General features: G+C 45.5%; 1 protein-coding gene across 3 annotated transcripts in view; it reads left to right on the forward strand.

Moving 5' to 3' along the window:
* The window catches only part of Snx29 (sorting nexin 29), a 419,167-nt gene that overhangs the window by 301,316 nt on the left and 95,181 nt on the right, over positions 1-22,670 (forward strand). For all 3 annotated transcript variants that reach the window (XM_021185334.2, XM_029470597.1, XM_029470598.1), the window contains one exon: positions 484-600. In XM_021185334.2, the coding sequence (XP_021040993.1) occupies positions 484-600 (117 nt within the window). The remainder of the gene's footprint in view (positions 1-483; positions 601-22,670) is intronic.

A 22,670-nucleotide genomic window follows, 5' to 3' on the forward strand; every position in this document is an offset into this window, starting at 1 on the left:
CAGCCGCTGAGGAGTGTGCAGCCACGGGGAGGAAGGAGCTCAGCCGCTGAGGAGTGTGCAGCCACGGGGAGGAAGGAGCTCATTTCTGTTTTCTCACTTGAACCCAGGGGCTCCATGAATGGAACTGCATTTATTCCCATTGCACCACTAGCTGGGGCATCATCATCACTATTGGTTAATTTATTTTTGCACTGCTAAGTATTGAACTCAGGGTCTTGTACATGGCAGGCAGTCAGGTTACCACTTATCTATGTGCACTCCCAGCCCCAGCAGTAACTTTATCAACAAGCATAACTTAGACAACCCTTGGACAAGTGTTGTTAAGGTTTGAAATGGTCTAACCATAAACTGCCAGACTCACTCAACTCAAGGTTGCATGTCACTGCTGGGTGCACAGTGCCATGGTCTCTGGCTGCCAGGAGCAGGGGCTCAGCATGGGCAGGGCCACTCCTGAGGCTGATGATGTCCTGCTTGCCTTTCCAGGTGGCTGAGATGCATGGGGAGCTGATTGAGTTCAACGAGCGTCTACACAGGGCCCTGGTGGCCAAGGAAGCCCTGGTGTCCCAAATGAGGCAGGAGCTGATTGACCTCCGAGGACCGGTGAGTGCTCCCCACCAGGAAGCAGGTCTGAGCCCTGCCACTTCACTTTGCTCTCCCTGGGGCTCCACCAGGCTTCTGCTACCCAAGTTAGTTCATTTCTGCTGGTGTCAGTGACTGAGGAAGGTGCAGGAACTAGACAAGCACACACCCTTGTTGCACCGTGCAGACTGTATCATTAGAGAGTCATGCAGTTGTATGTGCAGTCATACAGGCATATTCCATGTTCCTTCCACAGTGCTGTGCTCTCACTGACTTAGAGCCTTCCTCTGTGTGTCTGTGCTCTGCTGTGTGGACAGATTGCTGCAGTCAGGAAACAGGCTTGGGTTTGTGTTCTTGTACCCATGTGGTCTGCTGGGATGGAGCTTTTCGTTGCGCATTTTAGGTTGTTTTTGTTCAGTAGATTGGTTTGAGGAGCATCTGTGTAGGACAAGTCACAGGCAATTGTTTGTTGTTGTGGGGCTGACCTGTGAATTCTGGGATCCCTGCCTTTTTTTTTTAGCTAGAGGGGCACTAATTGCATCTCCCCAGACACCCCTGGTTAAGAACCGCTTGATGATTTACTTGGCTCAGTCATGCTGTATCTGATGAGACAGCCTGTGATCAGTCATGGCCTTTAGACGTTTACTTTTATCCCAGCTTGGAACCTTTCAAGCTGTGATGCTGTCAGGTTGGATGCTGGTCCTTCCATGCATGCCCACCATAGCTTCATCTTCATTAAACACTTCCTATGCAAAACACCAAGTTCCAAAGGTTGGCAGGGAAGCAGTGAGCATGCTCAGGTCTCCATTGCCAAACTTGGCTCTCACCAGCTGCCGTCAGTTCTATTTCAACATACCACTTCCTGTTTCCCCCTTCCATATTATCTGAGTCAAACACTAAGTAAGTAGTATTTTATCTCTGCATCCTACTGTATATGTCGAAAATAAGAAAATGCTATTCTATCTTGTTTTGCTGTATCTAGTGGATGTCCCTGGGAGGCCTGCCCTTTTCTGAGGGGAGGGCAGAGGTGGAATGGGTCTGGGGCACAGGGGAGGTACAGGGGAGAGATTTGGGGAGGTGATGGAGGGGAAACTGCAGTTGGGATATAATATACAAGAGACAAATTTAAACAAAAGGGAAAACCTTTTAGAAATAAGAAACTGTAAATGCCATGCCACCCCACCTCTTGTGACCTAAATCCTCTACAGCAGCAAGTAACAGTATTCAAATGTCCAACTGTCTCATTTTTAAATAGGTGCCTAAAATCTGGGATCCACATGAGGCTCACATGTTATAATTTCATTGATTGTCTCTTAGGTTTTTTTCTCACAATTTAAAAATGAAGGTAAAAGTACCTACCTCATTCCAACCATTTTAGCAGACAGCTCAGCCACGTATTTTCCTGTGTTGTGCAGCCGTCCCCACCATGGTGCCATGCTTCTCTGGAGACTGACTGACTCTCCACCTGCAACAAAACCCTACTCCTTTCTTCTTCCCTCAGCCTTTGCTGTCCACCATCCTGCCTTTGGGAATCTGGCTTTTTTTCTTACATTTTGTCTGTTGGGTCCTCCCTCCTCTCTCTCTCTCTCTCTCCCTTGCAGTTGATATACAACACTGGGTTGTTTCCATCCTGGAGTTTTACACTGGCTTCCCTGATGACATCACTGAATGGTCCTGCAGCTCACCCTCCCTGTTTTCATTTTCCTTAAGTGGATACTTGAGCCTAGATGTGTAAGATTGGTTTCGTTTCACTGATAGTGTGATTATGTTTCCTGTCAGCTCTCCTGCAAACTCTGCTGTCTCTCTATTCATCCATCTCTTGTTACTCCCTAGGCCGGTTATCCTGTGTCTCCATCAGTTAGTGGTTCCTCTTCTTGATGCTTTTGTGGTGCTGTGAATAAGAGGGACAGTGAGTCTCCCATGAATAGAGTTCCAGCTTTCAGGGATGGCTGAAGAGGGGACCATGGGCAGACAGGAAGTGAGCAGTGGCCCATTTCTTAGAATACCCTCAGTTTGAACTTAGGTAGTGTTCTTGTGTGTCCTTGATGCTGAAAGAGTAGATGACTAGTGTCACTGTGGACACTGTTACAGAGAGCTACTTTCATGCTCATTCTTGTTGTGAAGGATGAAGACTGTACAGATTGTAACTGCTGATCTGAGGAGCTGGCAGTAACTGATGGCTGACCTGCCTGTCTTAGGGTTTTTATTGCTGTGACAAGACACCATGGCCAAAGCAACTCTTATAAAGTTTAATTGAGGCTGGCTTGCAGTTTCAGAGGTTCAGTCCATTATCATCAAGGTGGGAGCATGGCAGTGTCCAGGCAGACATGGTGCAGGAGGAGCTGAGAGTTCTACAATTTGATCTGAGGGCCACCAGAAGTCTGGCTTCTTCAGGTAGCCAGGAGGGTCTCTTCCACATTGGATGGGGCAGTAGAATCCCTCAAATCCTGCCTATGCAATGACACACTTCCTTTAACAAGGCCACACCTCCTAATAGTGCCACTTCCCATGGGCCAAGCTTATTCAAACCTCCACACTGCCCAAGTGTGATGAGCTTCCTTAAGTATGCGTGTGTCATTTCCTCCCCTCCGCACCTAACAGTGCTACCAGTTGTGACCTTCATACAGCAGAAGACAAAACAGGCTTACAGTGAGAAGAGGCAGGGCTCAATCTGATCTTAGAGACTGGATTTTATTTAACAGTTAGAAATGCCAACCTTTTGGACTCTTTAAAAAAAAAAACAACAACAACCTTATTTTACAATGTGGATTACTTTTCTCCTTTGTTAAAATACCTGATGGAGGAGATTGCTCAGTGGTTAAGGGTACTTATTGCTCTTGAGGAGGACTCAGATTTTGTTCCCAAAATCCACATAGTAGTTTACAAATACCCAAAGCTCCAGTTCCAGGGAATCTGGTGCCTTTTGACCTTTGTGGGCAACAAACATGCTTATAGTGTACATGCATGCATATAGACAAAACACTCATACGTGTGTATTAAAATAACAAATCTAAAATAACCTGGATGAAGTAGCTGAGAGGAGGAAAGATGTTTTGTGCCTCACAGTTAAAGGGGAATGGTCCATCATGGTGGCACAGGAGAGGCTTATGGCTGGGGTCGTATGACCTTGAGGCGGCTGCTTACATGAGGTCAGTCAGGAAGGAGAGAGGCTGAGCTATAAACCTCAAGCTTCCTCTCCCATCCAGTGACCTACTCTTTCCTGCTAGACTCCATAGTTCCCAGCTTTGCTTCCACACATGGGCCCGGGAGGCTACTTCACAGTCAGACCATAGCTCCTACAAGCTCAAGCATCGTGCTCTTTCACGCCTACCCGTTCAGACCACACTCTTCAGGTCCTGCTCTGGCCCAGCAGCCTTTGATGAGCCACGTTCTGGGCACAGCACTTTAAGTGGTGTACATACTCCTGGACTCTGGTGAGGCTCAAAGGTCCCACTGTGTACCCAGCACTCTGCTGAACTTCTTTCCTTCTGCCAAGTGTGCACTCAAAGGATTGTTGCTGCTGCTGTTGCTTATTTAGTTTTTATTTTAAAAGCTTGTAATCTTCTGTAATTGTTTTTATCACATTGATTGTTTTGCCTTGGAGTTAGAAGGGGCTCTTTGGAGAAGGCAGATGTTCCTAAAAGCAGAACAGTCTTCCTATGTGTGAGGAGGACTCTGATGGGAAAAGATGTATTAGACAAAGGGCAGCACAGTAAGTTGTCTTTGCTTCAGGACCTCCCAGAGTGCTCCCTGCAGACACAGTGTTCCCAGAAGTTCCTTCTCCAGGGACAGGCTTTCTAAGAAGGAATTCACAACTCTTTTCTGAGAAAGGCAGTGGAAAAGCTCTGAGAGTTCCTCATGCTGCAAGTCCCTGATGCCCCCACGGGCTTCTCAGAGGCTCCTCGGCCCCTGGGGCCCCACTGAGCAGCCTGCAGCAAAACAGATCACCGGGCTCATTGTGCTCCTCTCCTGCTCTCCCTCCCTCTGTTTGTCTTCCCTCCTTCCCCTTCCATGCCCTCCCTTCCCCTCTCTTCTTTGCTTCTAAGTCTGTGTGCTTCTCTCTCCCTACCTCTGTCTTCCCATGTCTGTTCCTCTTCTCCTCTGTTGCCATTTCTCTGTCTCTGTCTTCTTTATCTTCCTCTGTGTGTCTCGTTCTATGTTCACCTTTCTTTGGCTCTGCCATCTGTCTCTCCCCTTTGCATTAGTCCCCTATGCTCCTTCCCTGTCCCTTCCTTCCCTGTCTTCCTCCTCATTGACTCCTGCTTAATAAACTTTCACAGACTCTGTGGTACAGCAGTAATTTCCGTTTAACTGAAAACCCATACGTCCTTCCTCTTCTTGAGATTTATTTCTGTGATATGTGTGTGCATGCATGTGTGTGTGTATTTGTATGTGGTGTGTGTGGTATATATGTGCATATGTGTGTGTTTGTATGTGGTGTGTGTCTGTGTGTATATGTGGAGTGTTTGTATGTGTGGGTTTTTTTTTTATATGTGTGTGGTGGCAGTGTGTGTGTGTGTGTGTGTGTGTGTGGTGGTGGTGGGGTGTGCCAGTAAAGAGGGTGTGCTCAGCTTTCCTGAGCTTCTGTTAAGCCCTCTGTGGATGTTCCCTTGCTCATCCCTGTGAGGAACTGGGGCCCTTACCTAAGTGCTTGTGACCCTTTGTGTGGCAATGTCTGTTATTCTGGCTCATCCCTTCATGTCTGCATTTCCTGTTCTCCTATGGACTAAGAGATTTTGTGTGGCAAGCACTATGTCTTCATGAGCATCTTCTCAGAGCCTGGAGCATGTGTCATGTGGATGTGACCACACAGCTATGATAGCTATGGTAATATCACTAACCAAAGGCCTTCCATTGTTCTGAAAAGTGGCTTCCTGTCCTGCCACATCACAGACTTTGATAATCTCTACTGTGAGCAGCCCCATGTTTGCACAGGACATTCCCTCCACTGTTGTGATGTCTAGTTGATCCAAGAAAAGGTGATTAAAATTCAGAGATGAGAGAGACAGTGGGCCCACCCCACAGTTTGCAATAAGGTTCACTTTAAAATGGGCCTGTTTCTGGTCCTTTAAAATCTTTAGAGAGACTGACTATTAGGGTTGATGCTGCTTAACGACAGAAGCTTAATAAGAAATTCACTTTTTGCCTTGGTGGCAGTTGGCAAATCTCTAATGATATAGTGCCAAATTGTCTGCTGCTGTCCCTCGAAGCTCGGAACAGCACATCTAGGTTATAAGAGGCTTTTGAATTCTGTGCTTGGGCATGTGTGTTTTAGCCATCTGCTGCCGTGCAGATTATTCTGAACAATGATGTTAAGACAGGCTTCTAAAAGTGTATCCCACATAGAAGCTTAACACAGAAACATTAGTTTTCAACCCCAAATCATCTTGAAAAATGCTTGGAGGACCCTCTCTAAATTTCTCCATTTGAAGGATAAAAGCCCCTTTTTAGGTATAGTTTGTTTTTCTGTTGATAGGCAGCTGCTCTTGTGGTACCATGACTTTGGAATGTATACCAGCACACCCTCAGCCAAGGGATCATCCTGGCTCAACCCTTTCTTTCCTGAAGCCTGTGTTAAACTCTCATTTCTGGTGTGTGTGCTTATCAAGCACATGGGGGCCTGGTTGTTGCTGAGTGGTAGCAGGTGTGTGGGTCCTGGCCACTTAAGATTGTGTGGATAGAACCTTGGAAATGTATTTCCATTGTGAACAGAGTCATGTGTCTGCTGGCAAAGTGCACACTGTCTTAGAGCTGTGCCAATTCTGTGCTTGGTAATGACCTCAGCTGAGACTGAAGGGTGAAATTCTTGCCCTAGTTTATGCTTTGGTCAGTCACTCACAGTTTCAAGTAGCTGCTTTGCATGGAGTGTTGGGCACACAGACCTGGGAGATATAACTTGTGCCCTGAGGGGGTTAACTCCAGATTGTATATTGTGTGGTGTGCACCTCTCTGCTTTAACTGTGCTGTTGTTTGGCATGGACACCAAAGTGATTTTATCACCCAGAGCTTGAATGGAAGACTCTCAGATACTAAAGAATAAAATGTGCCAGCCAAGCACTGGAGAGCTATCTTCTTACTCAGGATTTTTGACAAACTTAGAAAGATCCCAGCTTGCCTCACTTTTATTCTTTTTTTTCCTGATTAAGTGGCATTCTTTATTTCTACTGTTGAGGAATATCACTAAATTGTTGCCAGCATGAATATGATGCCCAAGTACAAGTTGCCACACCCATCCTGTAAGAGCCAAGCTTGCAGCCAGTGCTTGCTGCCCATGCCCTCTAGGATGCAGGTATTTTCTTATTGAGGTATGTTCATGCCTGTGTGTGTGTGTGTGTGTGTGTGTGTGCCCGCACATGCGTGTGAGTGCACACACATACATGAGTTTGTGAGACAGGATTGAACCGAGAGCAGTGGAAGGGAAGCGTTCTCACTGCTGTATTTGCAGCTCTCTGTTTACTTTTCATCCTGAGACAGACAGGGTCTCACAATGTTGCTTAGCTCGTCTTGAGCTTGCTTTGTAGTCCAGGCTTGCTTTGAACTTGTGATCACCATGTCTTAACCTAAGTAACTGGAGTTAGAGGTTTGGTCAGAAAGCCTGGGTAAATTGCCCCCCCCCCTTTTTTTTAGCTTAAGACTTTATTAAAAATTTATTAAGTATTTATGAATACTTAAAGATGGAAAATTATAGTCACAAAGAGTGTGATCGGTACTTATACTCCATAATGTTTTCCTGGAGACTTGATTAATTTTGAAATGTGAAAAAGCTATTTGGAGCTGTGATGCATCATGTACATTGATGTACAGAAAGTAACTATGGGAAGCCGTATATTAGGTTTGTTCAAAATTGAGCTGGTCGCTGCCAAGGCAGGATCAGCTGGCTCTTACTCGGCACGTTTGCGTGGCTGGCTCTCTCTCAGCATGCTTGCGTGGCTTCACCACCTGCTCTTGCTGTTCCCATTTGCAAAGCTTTCTTTTCCAACCCTTGTGTCTTTTAAAACATTTTCAAACTTTTCCAAATAGCACAATATAAAAAACATATTCTGAAAGAGTTTCAATAATTTGGAGGGCAGAACATAGGTTCCTCTTTTCCAGTGACCTTGTGTGGACACTTCAGTACACATCCTTCTGGATGTCTTTCATGCATACACATTGCCTAGATGTAAATGTATATACATATAAGATACACTTGCCTATTTTAACATCTGTGGGAGAATTATACTGTTAGGTTGTTCTGAGACTTTCCTTTCTCCGTTCATTAATATGTGCTGGCAGCTTCAGCTCTGTGCTTCCTGAACATCCTGGAAGGTCTAAGCCCACCCTCGGAGAATGACCTCAGTGGCTAGAGCTGCCTTGGCCAGCTTTGTTCCAACATGGCTTCTTACACTCACTAGTCTTATTAAATCTGTTGGCTTCCCTGGGAGATAAAGAAATCCATAAAAGTGGGATGATGCCTACAATAAAGGACACTGTCTACTAAGCATGTTTGTGCTCCATGCCACATTCCAAGTGCTGTAACATATTAGCAATCCTGTGGGACAGACAGGAAGGCCCAGGTGAGTTAGGTGCCCATGACCAAGTCAGGGAATCAACAGGTCTCTTGGTTTTCCAGAGCTGTCCTCATCTTTAGATAAGACTGGTACCACCCACCAGGGAGAGTGATGTGAGATTAAAGTTTACAGATCGTGCCTTCAGATCAGCCATGTGGGAGGTCACAGCCCTGCATGCAGGCCTGCGCTCTCACGGTGCACTCTCCTCATGACACTTATCGTCACTCAGCACAGAATTGGTTGTCTCTTCTCCATTTGTTTCTTTTCTACTTGGCCTGAGCTCCTGACACCTACTGTGGGCTATTAAATATTTATTGAACAAGTGACTACTAGTTCCTGCTTCTTACCAAGCATCCTTACTCTGGATGCCCAGAACACGCTCACTGAATTTGACTGACACCTGGTATTCCAGCCCAGCTCAGTGTATCAGTGTCTAGCTGACCATGCTGTTCTTGTCTTTTTTCCTACCTTGTCATCAAGTGTAAGGAACTATTGCAGCATGTATCACACACCCCTGATTTCTTTGACAACTAAATCGAAACCATTTCTAATTTGGGTAAGAAGTTATCTGTCAGTCACGGAAAAACTTGAACATTTTGTAGTGACTTTCAGAAAGTGCAGAGCTCAGTAAAGGAGCCTGTGGAGGAGAAAGGCATGGAAAATGGAAACTGCTCTGCCTCTGATCTTGACATCAAGAGCACATTCCAAGGCTGCCCTGAAAGCTACAGGTTAGATAGCATGATGAAGGATTCTGGGCCCTCAGACATCAAGATTTTCTCTCTTCTATCCTGGGTCGCATGGCTGCATACAGGATCCGTGATTTACTTTCCTCGGACTCAGTTTTCACATCTATAAATGGGGTATACTGTCAGGGAAGGCTGTGTTGTGCTATAATAACAAATAGTCCCAATATGTCACAATGGGAAACTGCTGTTTCTGTTTCCATCATGTCCCTTGTCCCTCATGGGTAGCAGGGACTGTGCTCCATGGTTTCCATTCTCCTTGACCCAGACCTAGACTAACTTGAGAAACAAGAGATACCGTCTCTCAAAAATTCCACCCAGAAATGGGATGTATCATTAATAAAGCAAGCCCCTGAAGTCCGAAAAGAGAAGGCAGACTTACTAAGGAGTATCTCAAGGGCTCCACGGGTGGTGTGTGCCTCTCGAGGGTGTGGCTGGAGAATCCTGTGAGATAGCATGCTAAGTGCTTGGTTCTTGGGCACTGGGCCATGGTTCTGGTGTCTGTGGGAATGACGCATAGTAGGGAATTAAGGCTTGTTTTGTTTTGTTGATCTGTTTGTGCTGTGCACAAGCGAGCGAGCGGAGTCTTTCAGTTACCTGCGTAGTAGGTCCTGGGCTGGAAGAGTCAAGGCTGATGTGTTTGTGTCTTGAAAGAGTGCTCCCCTTTGAAGGAGGGTTGAGTTGTTTCGTTTGGGTTTTCGTTTTCAAGACCTTGGCCTTGCTGTGAAAACTTACAGACTAACATAAAATAGAATGTAAGCTGGAGGGATCTCTGGATTCGTGGTGCCTGTATCATTCAGAATGCTTCCAGTGCAAGACCAAGAGAAAGCAGCCCAGACAGGCCTCAGCAAAGACAGCCACCATGCTTTAGATAAGTACAAACTGTGGAGTTTGTGTCATGAGATAGCCCATAAGTACATCATTCTGTCCTCACTGTCCCCTGCCACAACCATTGTATCCTCCTGCGGATGGTAGCAACTCCAGTGTATCATTAAGAGAAAGAGTGACCCCAGCATCATGAACAGCCCTGGGACTACTATGGCAGAGTTGGCTTAGCTCACTGCACCACCTAGAACTAATCTGTACCGCCAGAGCAGGCTGCACTGGATAGCTTGAGTTATTTGCTGTCCACCCATGGGTTAAATCAGTCGTGGGATGATTTCCCAGGAAGCAAATGGATGCCAAGTAGCAGGCAGCCATACTCTGCCCCCTTTTCCTGTATCTTCCTTTCCTCAGGAAATATGGGAACTCTGAATAGCAAAATGACTGTGCCTGCTGGTGCTCAGCCTGCTAGATGAGAGTGGAGGCAGGTCTAGCAGAGCTCCTTTTTGCTGCTTTGACTTGTCTCAAAAAACACCTTGTATAACAACCACCAAGTTCAAAAGAGGGGTGTGTCACACCTGGAGAGGTGTAATTATCAAGGGGCTGTTAAACATCACCATGCAGCCATCTTTAGCAGACCTCACTTGCTATTTGTTGACAAAAGAGATAAAAAGAAATAGGTCAGTTTCTTCCTGGAAGGGATGTTATTTGTTGCATCTGCAAAAATTGTTTTTGCACATAAGGTCACACTGATAAGTTTTGAGTTTTCTGATGTAGATATATTCTTTTAGTGGCAATATTCAACCCTCTGTAGCTACTATTCCAGGAAAAAAAAGAACCATTGAGTAATATATGTATGTATGTATGTATATATATTTTCTCAAAACAAACCACCAGGCTTAAACTAGATATCTTCCTGGCCCCCACTCTTGTTTCCATGTAGAATATCTGCATATCTGTTGCAGTGAGCTTTGTGCTTCTTCCAGACCTTCCACTAAGGATAGAAAGAGACTTGTGATTATGGGGCATCATCCTGACGACAGATGCCACTATGTGTCTTGGTGTGAGCATCAGGTGTGTGGTTCCACAGTCTGCTTCTTCCCTTGGGATGTTCAGGCACTGCTGTACACCAGGCAGGGAATGATAGAGCAGAGCAGAGCCAAGTTCAGGCATTGATATGCACTGGGTGGGGAAGGATGAAGCAAAATCCAGAGTAGGCAAGTCAGCAGGATCCTGGTCCAGCAGTGAATGCCAGATGAGGGAGGGTCTTCTCTGAAGATTTCAGTGTTACAGCTCTCTTAGTTGATATTCATTGAAACAACTTGTGCACATACACTTCCTTCCGAGTGAATCAAGGGCTATATATGTTGTGGGAAATATTAAAAATGAACCCACCAACTCTCTGCATTCCTGCTTCTCTCAACCCACCAACTCCCTGGAGGTGCCAGACCTGTCTCTGCTCCTGCCGCATAGCAAAGCTCCCCACCCCAGCCCCAGCGTCTGGCTTGCTTGTCCCTGGAGCCACTAGTTTCCTCTCTGCCATCTGCAGTCCCACATTCCAGTAACCACAGAAAGCAAAGTCTTGAACCTTATAATTAACCAGTCGGATTTATGTGTCAAAAAAATCACAATTTAAAAGATGCTAATACAATAATTTCAGAACTAATTGATAATGATAAAAGCTTTATCCCAATTATTCTAACCTTATGATATCATAACTACCTGTGGCTGGTTAAATCCACGCTGGTTCATGTCCGACTCCATTTTGCCTCCTTAGGTCTGCATACCTTATCCCTGTCCAATCACAGGCCTCCTGCTGTCCTAATGGAAAATTCATATATTCATTCATATATATATATATATATATATATATATATATATATATATATATGAACCTTGGAGAGTGGGAAGGGATTGTTAGGGTGAAGTTTCATTGATTGAGGTACCTCATTTGCATGGAGAGCTATTTGAAGAAATTGAATCTGGCTTGTGTGAGGCTCTCCTTTCTGATAGGGAGGACCTGATTCCAGCTTGGAACTTGATATAAATTTTTGATAAGTGCCAATAGTCGGGGAGTGTGTGGGTTTGTTTTATTATGGCTGACTCTCAAAACAGGTGACTGATCCCAAGGCCAGACCTCTGGGTCCTCAGCTGGGTGTCCAAAATCCTTGATGCTGCAGGTGACTATCCACCCCCGAGGGGTGGTAACTGGAAAGAAAAGTGCCTGCTGCTTGCTGAAACCAGCTCTGCCCTGCTCTCAGTAGGCAGTTCTCATGCCCACACCAGCTCTGCCTGGCTCTGGGTAGGCAGTTCTCCTAATGCCCCATGCCAGCTCCAAGGCATCTTTTATTCCTCTTCTTCCCAGGAGGAAAGGTTGTAACTTGTGTGAAGCTGCAAGCTGAGTCTTAACTGGTCTTCATAAAACCAAAACAAAAGCCAAACTTACTTAGCTGAGGAAAGAAATCCAAACAGATTGTTCCAGATAGCTAATACATATGACAAATACTGTAGAATTTAGGGAAAAAACAAAACAAAAGCCACAAGAGCTTTATTGATTAACCACCTCAAAAATACTTTTTCTCTTCCTTTTTTTCAGGCTTGTTCTCTATTCTAACAGAGAACAGGCTTATTCTGTGTTAGTAGTAACACAGTTCAGCTATTCCTCTAGTCCAACTGAATAAAGCTTTTTAAATACTTTGTTTGAAAAACATTGTTATATAAAAGATTTTTTTCCCATTGAATACTGGTGTATTCTCCACTAAAGCTGTGTCTCTAACATCTTCCTGTACCTGCTTGTCACTTGTCTCTCCATCATCCATCAATTACCCGTTCATCATCCATTATCCAATTACCCCCCCCCACCATCCACCTGTCTCTGTTGTCCATCTACTACCACCCACTGTTTGTCCATCTGTCATCTATTACTCATCCATCCACCATCCATCACTTATACATCTGCTTCCCATTAACTGTCCATCCACCCTCATTTGTGTTTTGTTATAAGTTTTTAAAAGTTGCAGGCATCAGCACACATTTCTTTGTAAGGTTCATGCTGAACTCAAGCTCATACCAGAATGCCTTTCCCTGCCCCTTCCTTGTCTCTCCATGCTTCCCGCCCAGAGGCATATATCTTGTATTTTATCTTTTTCTTCTATTTTTATGCATATAAAATTGCATGATTACTAAACTTACATTGAGAACGTTAACAACTCGAATTGCACATAGCAAAAATGTGAAGGTTCCAAGTTTTACAGAATGGAAAGCTTTTTCCTTCTGATCTTTGTTTCCAGTGAGTGCCCTTGCTTCCAAAATGCTCAGTCCAAGTGCACGATTGCGGAAAGCTCGCCCCTTCTGCATAAAGACAGTGGCTCCCTGCAGCCTGCTTTGTGTCAGGCTTTGGTTTTGATGTTCTGTTTCTGGCCATTCCTCATTAGTAGAGGAGGAGGGTTGCAGTTCTCTTGGGAGCTGTGCGGTCTTGTCCAGACTGTGTTTATATAACTATTCATGAGGCCCATGCCTGTGAGTGGTGCTGTACTATGTCCTTGTATAGTTTGGCTTCATGCAAATGTTGTCTGAGCAGCTTAATTGCACAGGAAGAAGCTGGTGCCCACTCTAAGTAAACTGGATCGTTTACATATGCTTCTTCCTTCCTTCCTTCCCCTCCTCCAGCCAGCCACTCATCCGTCTCTCCACTTTTGCATGTCTACTCCTTGTCATGCAGTACAAACATTCAGTGAGCAATCTCATACATGCCTGATGCCATTTTGGGGGTCTGAGAATGTTGCTCCTGAAACCCTCGTGATCTTATGAGGGAAAGTGACCCAAAAATAAGTCCACTGAAGCTTTTTGGGCTGTACAGAGGATAAAATAAAAAGGCTCTTAGTTGCTACCTCTTGAATCTTTGGCCTTGATTATTTTTTAAAACCACAAGCATCTGATGCCTGTAATTGTATTTTTGAAAACCAGGTAAATTAACAAACAAGTAAGAGCAGAACCTTGCATGTGGTCCAGCCTCTCTGAGTCCTCCTCATGGTGTTGAGAGTGCAGGTCAACATCATGGTTCCTTCTGCAGCCACGTCTGCCTGACTGGCTGTTCCAGCCAGAAGATAATAGCTGTGCCCTCTCACGTTTGGTTCCTTAGTCTAAAATGAAGTAAGAAAGCAGAGTGCCAGTGCATTGAAAAATGGTTCTCATTTTTGGCTGAAAAAAAAAAAAAACAAGAGAGCTAATTGCTTCTGAGAGATTATTTGAAAACTGATGTGTGAAAGAGTGACTGCACAGAGAGTGCTGTGCCAGCTCATGGTCGGGACAAATATTCAGTGTGGCTGCCACATTTTTTTCTTGCCTTTTCTTTTGAGCAGTGAACCTGAGAACTTTGGAATTGAAAGACAAATAAAACTAGTTTTCTTTGGTTCTTTTTTTATCCCCAAGCCAACTTACTCTAACCACATATGAGGATTTTTGAATTGCTGCACAGCAGCTTAAAAATTGATTGACATTTCAGAGCAGAAATATAGTTTATATTATGATTCATTCATTTAATCAGTACCTGTGGTGTGCCAGGTGCTAGACCAGGCTGGTGGGTGTCCTGTGAACTGGTTGATGTGGCGAACGGGAAATGCAGACTGCTCTCTGAGCTCACGGGGTGGGGGTGGGGGGCAGTCATAGAAAGCCTGTGTGGAGTGATGGCACTCTGGGGCAGGTGGACAATAGAAGGTGTTAGAGCTCTGTCACAGAGCTCCACAGCCAAAGCTCTGAGTATAAATTATGTCACCTCTAGGCTCCTGAGAGGCAGAGTATGAGCAGCGAGGCCTCTGTTGTGGAGGTAGCAAACCCTTGTGGTGCTCTTTGTTCTCCGGTGCCTGAGCTCAGATCCTTCTGCCGGCACTTAGTGCCTTGTTACATTTCCTTGGACAGTTTTTAATGGGCTTGTGTTACCATATGTAGAAAGTAATGGCTTTAAAAAAAGCATGCCAGGGCTAGAGAGATGGCTCAGGGATTAAGGGCACTGACTGCTATTCCAGAGGTCTAGGGTTCAAATCCTAGCACCTACAGGACAGCTCACACCTGTCTGTAACTCCAAGATCTGGCACTCTCACTTACACATACATGCAGGCAAAACACCCAAACACCAAATACACATAAAATAAAGGTTAGAATAAAAAAGCATCACCCATCTGGGTGTGATGCAAATGCCTGTCATCCCAGCACTGAGGAGTCTTAGACAGGAGGATTCTGAGTTGAAGGACTCATTTTCTCTGATTAAAGAATTAAAAACAGGCAAAATTTAAATTTTATTAGAAATCTTGGGGAGTCCTACCACATGATACTGGGGAAATTGGGATTCTTAGTCTCATAAACGCATTTAAGAGTGCAGTCAAAAGGAAGCTCAAGGACAATTTACCGAGTTTAAAAGAAAACAACAATAGCAAAACCAAAGCCCTAAGGCAGGCCAGCTGTGTGTCTTGAAGCCACCCATAATGTGAGGGTCCCTGCAAGCCCCAGTGTCTGCAGTGGGGAGCCAAGAAGGAAACCCACAGGGTTCAGGGTGACTCACTCACTCATCCAGGCTGGTCCACACTTCTGGAGTCTGACCCTGGGCAGTTTTTTTTTTTTAAACACAGTACAAAAAAGTTTTCCTCATCAAACTTATCACAGTAAGGCTTAGGGCATGTCTACATGGAAATTCCTTGGCCAAAAGCATGTCTTTTGCAAGGTATCTGTGACCTCTTCCACAAGAATGGGTTCTGTTGACTGAGAAACAGTGCTCAGGAGTCTGGGATTCCAGTGAAGCCTGGCTCCACAGATAGCAAAGGTTATTAACATCCATTCCCAGTCCTCTGAATGGAAACACGCATGGACATTCCTTCCCTTAAAGAGAAAACCCTACACATTTAACATTGTGTTTTCTATATTGCTATCTATGAGCATATGGACCCCTTAGGAGGAGAATGGAGGAGAGAAAGGGAAAAAAAGCTGGCAATGAATTCAGTCATGTGGCAGCAGGCATAGAGGTCAGGCATGGAGGTTAGACATGTGACAGCAGGCATGGAGGTCAGACATGGAGGTCAGGCATGGAGGTCAGGCCTGTGGCAGCTGGCAGCCACATGGAGGGAGCTTTTGAGAATGAGTAAGGAAGGCCCAAAGTACAGGGGATTGGACTTAGGCTCTGACAGCATCAGAAAGAGACAGACCCTAAAGAGGAACAGAGAGAGGGGCCTTTCCAAGTCAGAATTCTGAACAGTGGGCAAACTCTACTGAACCCCATGGCAGCTTCTAGGGACTGCATCAGGGACAGAAGTGATCTCACAGTGAACCAGGCCCTTGACCTGCTCAGCTGGATTGACTTTGAAGGAAGGAGACAAGGGCATGTCTTCCTCGAGAGAAGCCGTGTGTCTGTTGCTTTCTGCATGGCATCAGTGGGGCTCCTGAGCAGGTGGGCCTGGGCTGTGCTCCTGATACCTGTGCTTTTGCTGTGTGTTCGTGTGAGGCCTTACGACATCTCTGTGGATAGAGATGACACCATGGCCCATAGCTACTGGCTGGAGGGGCCTGGGGTGGGCTGTGTGTGAGCATGCTTTGTAGTGCAGGCAGCCTTTGGTGATGGGTGGTGATTTCTTGTTGTTTGCCCCTATGACTGTGGGTGTGGTTTTGCTTTTCTATCTTGAGGCAGATCTGTCTCACTAAGTTGCCTGGGCTGGCCTTGAACTGTATAGCAGTACTCAGTTGAGTACTCAGATTGATCCTGGTGGCAGTCAGGGAGCAGTGGCATGTTCCTCGCTACCTGCTCCAATGTTCTGGGTTCCCGAATGAACTGAATGAAATACACACACACACACACACACACACACACACACACACACAGCCTTTATATTTTGATATGCCTAAAACTGCTCAATGACTGGGCCACTTACTAACCTCCTCATGGCTAATCTACCTCCCTCTGATAGTCCCAAGTCATCGCTTACTAAAATCTATATTCCATCTTTGCTGGAATCCATCCCACCTGGACCCAGTTGGGCAGCCTTCGTGGGGCCACTCTGACTCCTACATGGCGGCTATGCTCTCTGACCCTCACCTTCTCAGGTGCAAAACTCCTTTGTCTTTCCTCAGTCGCTTGCCTGGGAATCTACTTCTGTCTGCCATGTCCAGCCATTGGCTGCTGGCAATTTTATTTAGCAATCAAAACCAATTGGATGCAGGGTCCCTCAGTGTCTTGTGTTCAGACATGCAGATTCTCATGCAATTTTGGCAACCCAAATTACCACAGTACAAGCAGCATTAGACCAAACCCACTGTATTGAACTAATGATCCTCTTTCATCCCCTGTACACCCTCTGGCATAGCTCCACCATCAGGCATGTTTCCTGTCTATCCTCCCTATCTGTACCTATGTTCTGATTCTTCCCAGGGGAGATACTAAAGACGTTGAGGAAGCTGCTAATGGCTTCCTTTCTCCTTCCCCTTTTCTCCTTCCTCCCCTTATTTCAGAAGCATATAGGGGCCACATAGTGGGCATTTGAGGCAGACTCTCTGGTGTCTTCTTAAGTTTGGGAACTGACATGTCAGGGTGACAGGACTCTGGCTAGAGTTCCATAGTGACAGTGAGGGTAGAGTGTGGTGCCCACTGAGAGCTATTGGCTTTGGTCTGTCTCTGCTCCCAGCCCCCAGGGAGCCACGAGCCAGGAAAACTTGCTGGTGTTGCTTGGGAGTGGTTTCTCCCATCTCATCTCTCATTCTACTCTTCTGTGCATAGCACTGGGGGCTTTTGTTCCAAGAAGACCCAAGAATGTATCTGGTCTGTTTCTCCAATGATAGGTTTTGCCTATTCATGCACCCATCATTCAGCCACCTCAGCACTGCCTACATCATTCTGGGCCCTGAGAAGCAGATGGGTAGACTGTGTTGGTCACTTAATTATGCCTGCAGGGAGGGCAAGCCAAAGAGGAGGCCACAGTCCAGAGCTGGGTCTCCTTGGGTTCCTCAGGTTTCAGGAGGTCTAGGATATGCTTGTGGTTAGTATCAAAAGGAAGTTGATTTTTATTATAAAATATCTCTGTTCCATCCTATTTATTGCCTGAATGGAATTAGTATTCTGGTCAAGCCTGGTAGTACAGACCTACAATCCAAACTATTTGGTGGCTAAGGCAGGAAGATTCCAAGTTCAAAGCCTGCCTGAGCTCCAGGTAAGTTCAAGGCCATCTCTGGTAATTTAGTAAGACCTGTCTAAAAGTACAAAATAAAGAAACTGGGATATAACTTAGTAGGGGAGTGTGTATGGTGTCTAGATGGTATCTTCAGCACTAAGAAAGAAAGAGTAGCTTATGGGCATTGGTGTGAGCCCCAGCGGAGATCTGGCATCATTTTGAACAGATAGAGATAGCAGAACAGATAAACTTTACATAGACCTTGACCTTGACTCTCCACCACCGCTATAGTTGGTGCAGAGCCTGGCCTGGTTGCCAGCCTCGCTCCCCTAAAGGTTCCCAAGGACACACACAGGCTTTCCTTCCAAGTAGCCTCTCCAGTATTCAGGAAGACACATAAATATCTCCTGGCTTCCTGATCCTGATAATGCCACAGAATTAGAAGAAAAGCCTCTAAGCTGGCAGGACTTACATGCCTCTGAGCACTTATATTCACTGTCTGGAAGGTTCCCAGACAACTATCATCCCTGAGGGACACTTACTGTCAGGAAAACACCTGGTGCCACCTCCTCCTTGAGGAAGTGCTCTGCTCTGTAATGGCAGCTTAATGTCTGCCCCTGTCTTCTTCTTTCCTCCCCTCTGGTTTGCCCTTGGTGTCTGCTTTGTGGAACGAGCACACTGAGAGGCTCTTCTGAGGTACGCTCTCTGGGGATGTTGTCTTTAAGATGGTAGCTCTAATGCACTGCTACCTGGTATCCTTACAGCCGATAAGCCCTTCCTTAGGCATGAACAACTGTCCCTAGCCTCAGGCACTGGGAGAAGATTCAAGGAGGAGCAGTGGCTGAGAGCTGCTTCTCCATCACTCGAGTTCTGGTTGTGTCTGTCTGTACTGCACATCTGTGCCACTGGGGTGAGGAGCAGGGCATGTGGCTTCATAGTCCTGGCTCTATCTTGGCCCACCCACATGTTCCAGTGACTCTGAAGACAAAATCTCTCCCATCCGACTCTCTGCAACTTAGTAAGCTGCAAGAGGGCTAGAAGAAGCTGGAGAAAGAACATTTACCTTAATAATATGATAGATACACAGATTATCCTACAATGTGTATCAATGGAAATACCATCATTACAGAATACTGCAGAAATGCTTAAAATAGGTAGTTCAGCCTCATCTGAATTTGCTGTCATCTTCTAGTTGTATTTTGTTCTAACAGTATTGACACATGACCCGTCCAGCAGGTCCAGTTATTCGAGAGTCTCGAGGGGACCTTTTCCTAAGAACCAAATTGGGGGGGGGTAGAGAGAGACGAGGGTCTTGTGCGAATAATGACACGGAAACCGTTCTGAATTGCATCAAGACCCCAATGTATTAGCCAGGCCCAAGGTTTAAATGCACAAGCAAAAGGGGAAGTACCTCTCAGCAGGAGGGATGGGGCAGCGGAAATTTTTCTTTTGGCAACTACACAGGGAACTTGACGCAGGAACTTGGAGGTATCAGGGTACATCTTGAGGTCAGGATGTCCTGCGCTGACTTAGGGCTGGAACAATCTGTGGTTGTTCTCAGAGCGGTGCATCGGTGGCCCGCTTTTGACCCCCTTTTCTTCTCGGGGGGAGAGGCCCAATTCAGAGATCAGGACAATTGTGTTGTCTTAATAGCTCCCAACAGACACATAGACATTCTTACACTTAGGGACCATACTGGCCACATGTATTCCCTCATGGCTTTTGAAAAAGACCAAGCTTTTATGTATGCTATTATACTTTTATCAAAGTACACTTTGAGTAGCTACCACACTTTTATTTAAGGTTTTAACTGGTAGTACTGTGTTTCAAAATGCATCCTAAGAGGCTGGAAATGTAGCTCACTTGACAGAGTGCTTGCTGAACATGCATAAAGGCCTAGCTTCCATTGCCAGTACTGCATAAATCAGCTCTGGAAAGGCAGAGTCAGGAGGATCAAAAGTTCAAGGTCATCCTCATCTATATGGAGAACTCAAGGCCAGCCTGGGCTACATGAGAACCTATCTCAAAACAACACCACCACAAAATGGGTGTAATGATGAATGGTGGCCCAGTTCTACCCCAGCTCCGCAGGGCACGTTTGCCATCAATACCTTGAGTTTCACATCTGCAGGTTTTGGATGCAAAAGCAGGCACAGGTACTAGGTAGGTCTCACCTCTCCATGTTGGTTGGGTTAATTCCCTAGTTGAGTTAGGCTTGCATCTGAACCAGATCTGTCTCACAGATCTTTGCATAATATAGAGAAAGGTAACTCATTCTCGAGAAGCATCTCAGAAGATAGCTCATTCCATCTTATGGAAGCTGGGGCTTCTCAAGCTCACTCTCCACCTGTTGGCAGTGACAGCTCCTGTCAACTGCTGGTGTGCATTATCTAGGATCATGCATGCTCTCTCACTCTCTCGCCCTCTTCCTGTCTCACTCTTGTTTTAAGATGCCTCCTTACATGGTCTTTTTCTGTAGCTAACATTGTTAAAATAGTTGAATAGTTTATATATTTTAACTTCTATAATCAAGAACACCTGAGATTTGGTTTTGGTTTATATTGGGGATGGAATCCAGGGCCTTCTCCATGCTGGCAAATGCTCTACCACTGAGCTACCACCTGCTGCCTGAGGGATGATCTCTGGCAAACATTTTAGACGGCGTGGGCTTGTTGCTTCTAGGTCAACTTCGGCAAAAGGTTCCTTCTTAAAGGATGGCTTTTTTTAAAGTGACCTCGGTACTAGCAGCCTCCTGCCTTCTGAGTATGTTATACCAGTTCTTTCCAGCTCCCTACAGAAAGCGATAGTCACAAAACAGCAATGGGACACAAGAGCCCAGCCCAGCAAGACCTTGGATAAGTGAGGAACTTGGTGCTGCCTTGTGAGAGTGGACTCTGCCCAGTGACAAGGCAGAAGTCTGTCTGCTTCCTGAATCTTCTGTACACAGAGCTCTCAGCTAACTGTCTCTAGAAAATCCCTCACAAGCACACCCAAAGGTGTGCCTCACCAATCTAGATGATTCTCAATCTGTCCATCACAGTGTATCTCAGAACTGATTTGCTCAGGGCTTTGGGACTAGGAAGAAGGCAGGCTGACGTTTGGTGTGAAGCCACTTAGGTCAAGACTCAGGCTCCCACTCACTCCTGCTCCTGTCTCCACAGCTGGGCTGCTCTCTCTCTTCAAGGCACACCTTCTAGTCTCTTCCAGCCTTCTTTACTCGAAAGCCTCAGGATTCCACCTTTAGCTGGTTTCATTTTCATTTTCATTAGAGAACTGAACTGGACAGACCTGGCTTGTATCTGCTTCCTAGATGGAAGCTCCAATTATTATTATTTTTTTGAAGGTGAACATAGTTTTATTTCATATTAACTTACAGTGTTCTCCACCTCATAGAATAGAGCCTATCCCACCATGTCCTCAAGCTAGAGACTCAGGGAATCATTCCTTTGCATCTATCTAGTTGATCCTGATGGCCCCAGATTTGTAACTTCCAATATTCTTCCTTCCTCTCTATTCCTTTCATGGCCTCAGCCATGACCATACTTTTGCCTGAAGGCTATTGCAGCCTCCTACCTTAGTTCTGCTTCCTATGTTCTGTATCCTTTATAAGACCAACCAAGAAATCTCAAAAATTTGCACTCAGGCATAAAACTCCAATGGTTTCAAATGGCTGAAAAGTGTATGGTAGCCTCTCTGAACCTGCACTGTGAGCCCATTTCCAAGCCTCAGGTTTTGCCACTAGCTTTCCCAAAATATTCTTCTCATTGTTCCTGACATTCAAGGAGCTTGTGACTGTGTTTTATATTTACATTGCTTACTCTGTATATTTTTTAAGCACTCTGGGATTGAACTCAGATCTTATACAGGCTAGGCAAGCACCCTGTCGCTGAGATACACCTCAGTCCATTTATTTATTTATTTATTTATTTATTTATTTATTTATATTTTTTATTTTTTCCCACATTTTATTAGATATTTTCTTCATTTACATTTCAAATGCTATCCTAAAAGTCCTGCATTCCCCCCCTCCCACCCCCAGCTGCCCTGCTCCCCTACCCATTCACTCCCACTTTTTGGCCCTGGTGTTCCCCTGTACTGGGGCATACAAAGTTTGCTAGACCAAGGAGCCTCTCTTCCCAATGATGGCTGACTAGACCATCTTCTGCTACATATGCAGCTAGAGACATGAGCTTTGGGGGTACTGGTTAGTTCATATTGTTGTTCCTCCTATAGGGTTGCAGACCCCTTCAGCTAACTGGGTAATTTCTCTAGCTCCGTGTTGGAGGCCCCGTGTTCCATCCTATAGATGACTGTGAGCATCCACTTCTGTATTTGCCAGGCACTGGCAAAGCCTCACAGGAGACAGCTATATCAGGGTCCCTTCAGCAAAATCTTGCTGGCATATGCAATAGTGTCTGGGTTTGGTGGCTGATTATGGGATGGACCCAAGGGTGGGGCAGTCTCTGGATGGTCCATCCTTTTGTCTTAGCACCAAATTTTGTCCCTGCAACTCCTTCCATGGATATTTTATTCCCTATTCTAGGGAGGAATGAAGTATCCACGTGTTGGTCTTCCTTCTTGATTTTCTTATGTTTTGGAAGTTGTATCTTGGATATTCTAGGTTTCTGGGCTAATATCTACTTATCAGTGAGTACATATCAAGTGACTTCTTTTGTGATTGGGTTACCTCACTCAGGATGATATCCTCCATATACATCCATTTGCCCAAGAATTTTATAAATTCATTGTTTTTAATATCTGAGTAGTACTCCATTGTGTAAATGTACCACATTTTCTGTATCCATTCCTCCGTTGAGGGACATCTGGGTTCT

This window comes from Mus caroli, chromosome 16 (genome assembly GCF_900094665.2).
Source record: "Mus caroli chromosome 16, CAROLI_EIJ_v1.1, whole genome shotgun sequence".
NCBI lineage: Eukaryota > Metazoa > Chordata > Mammalia > Rodentia > Muridae > Mus > Mus caroli.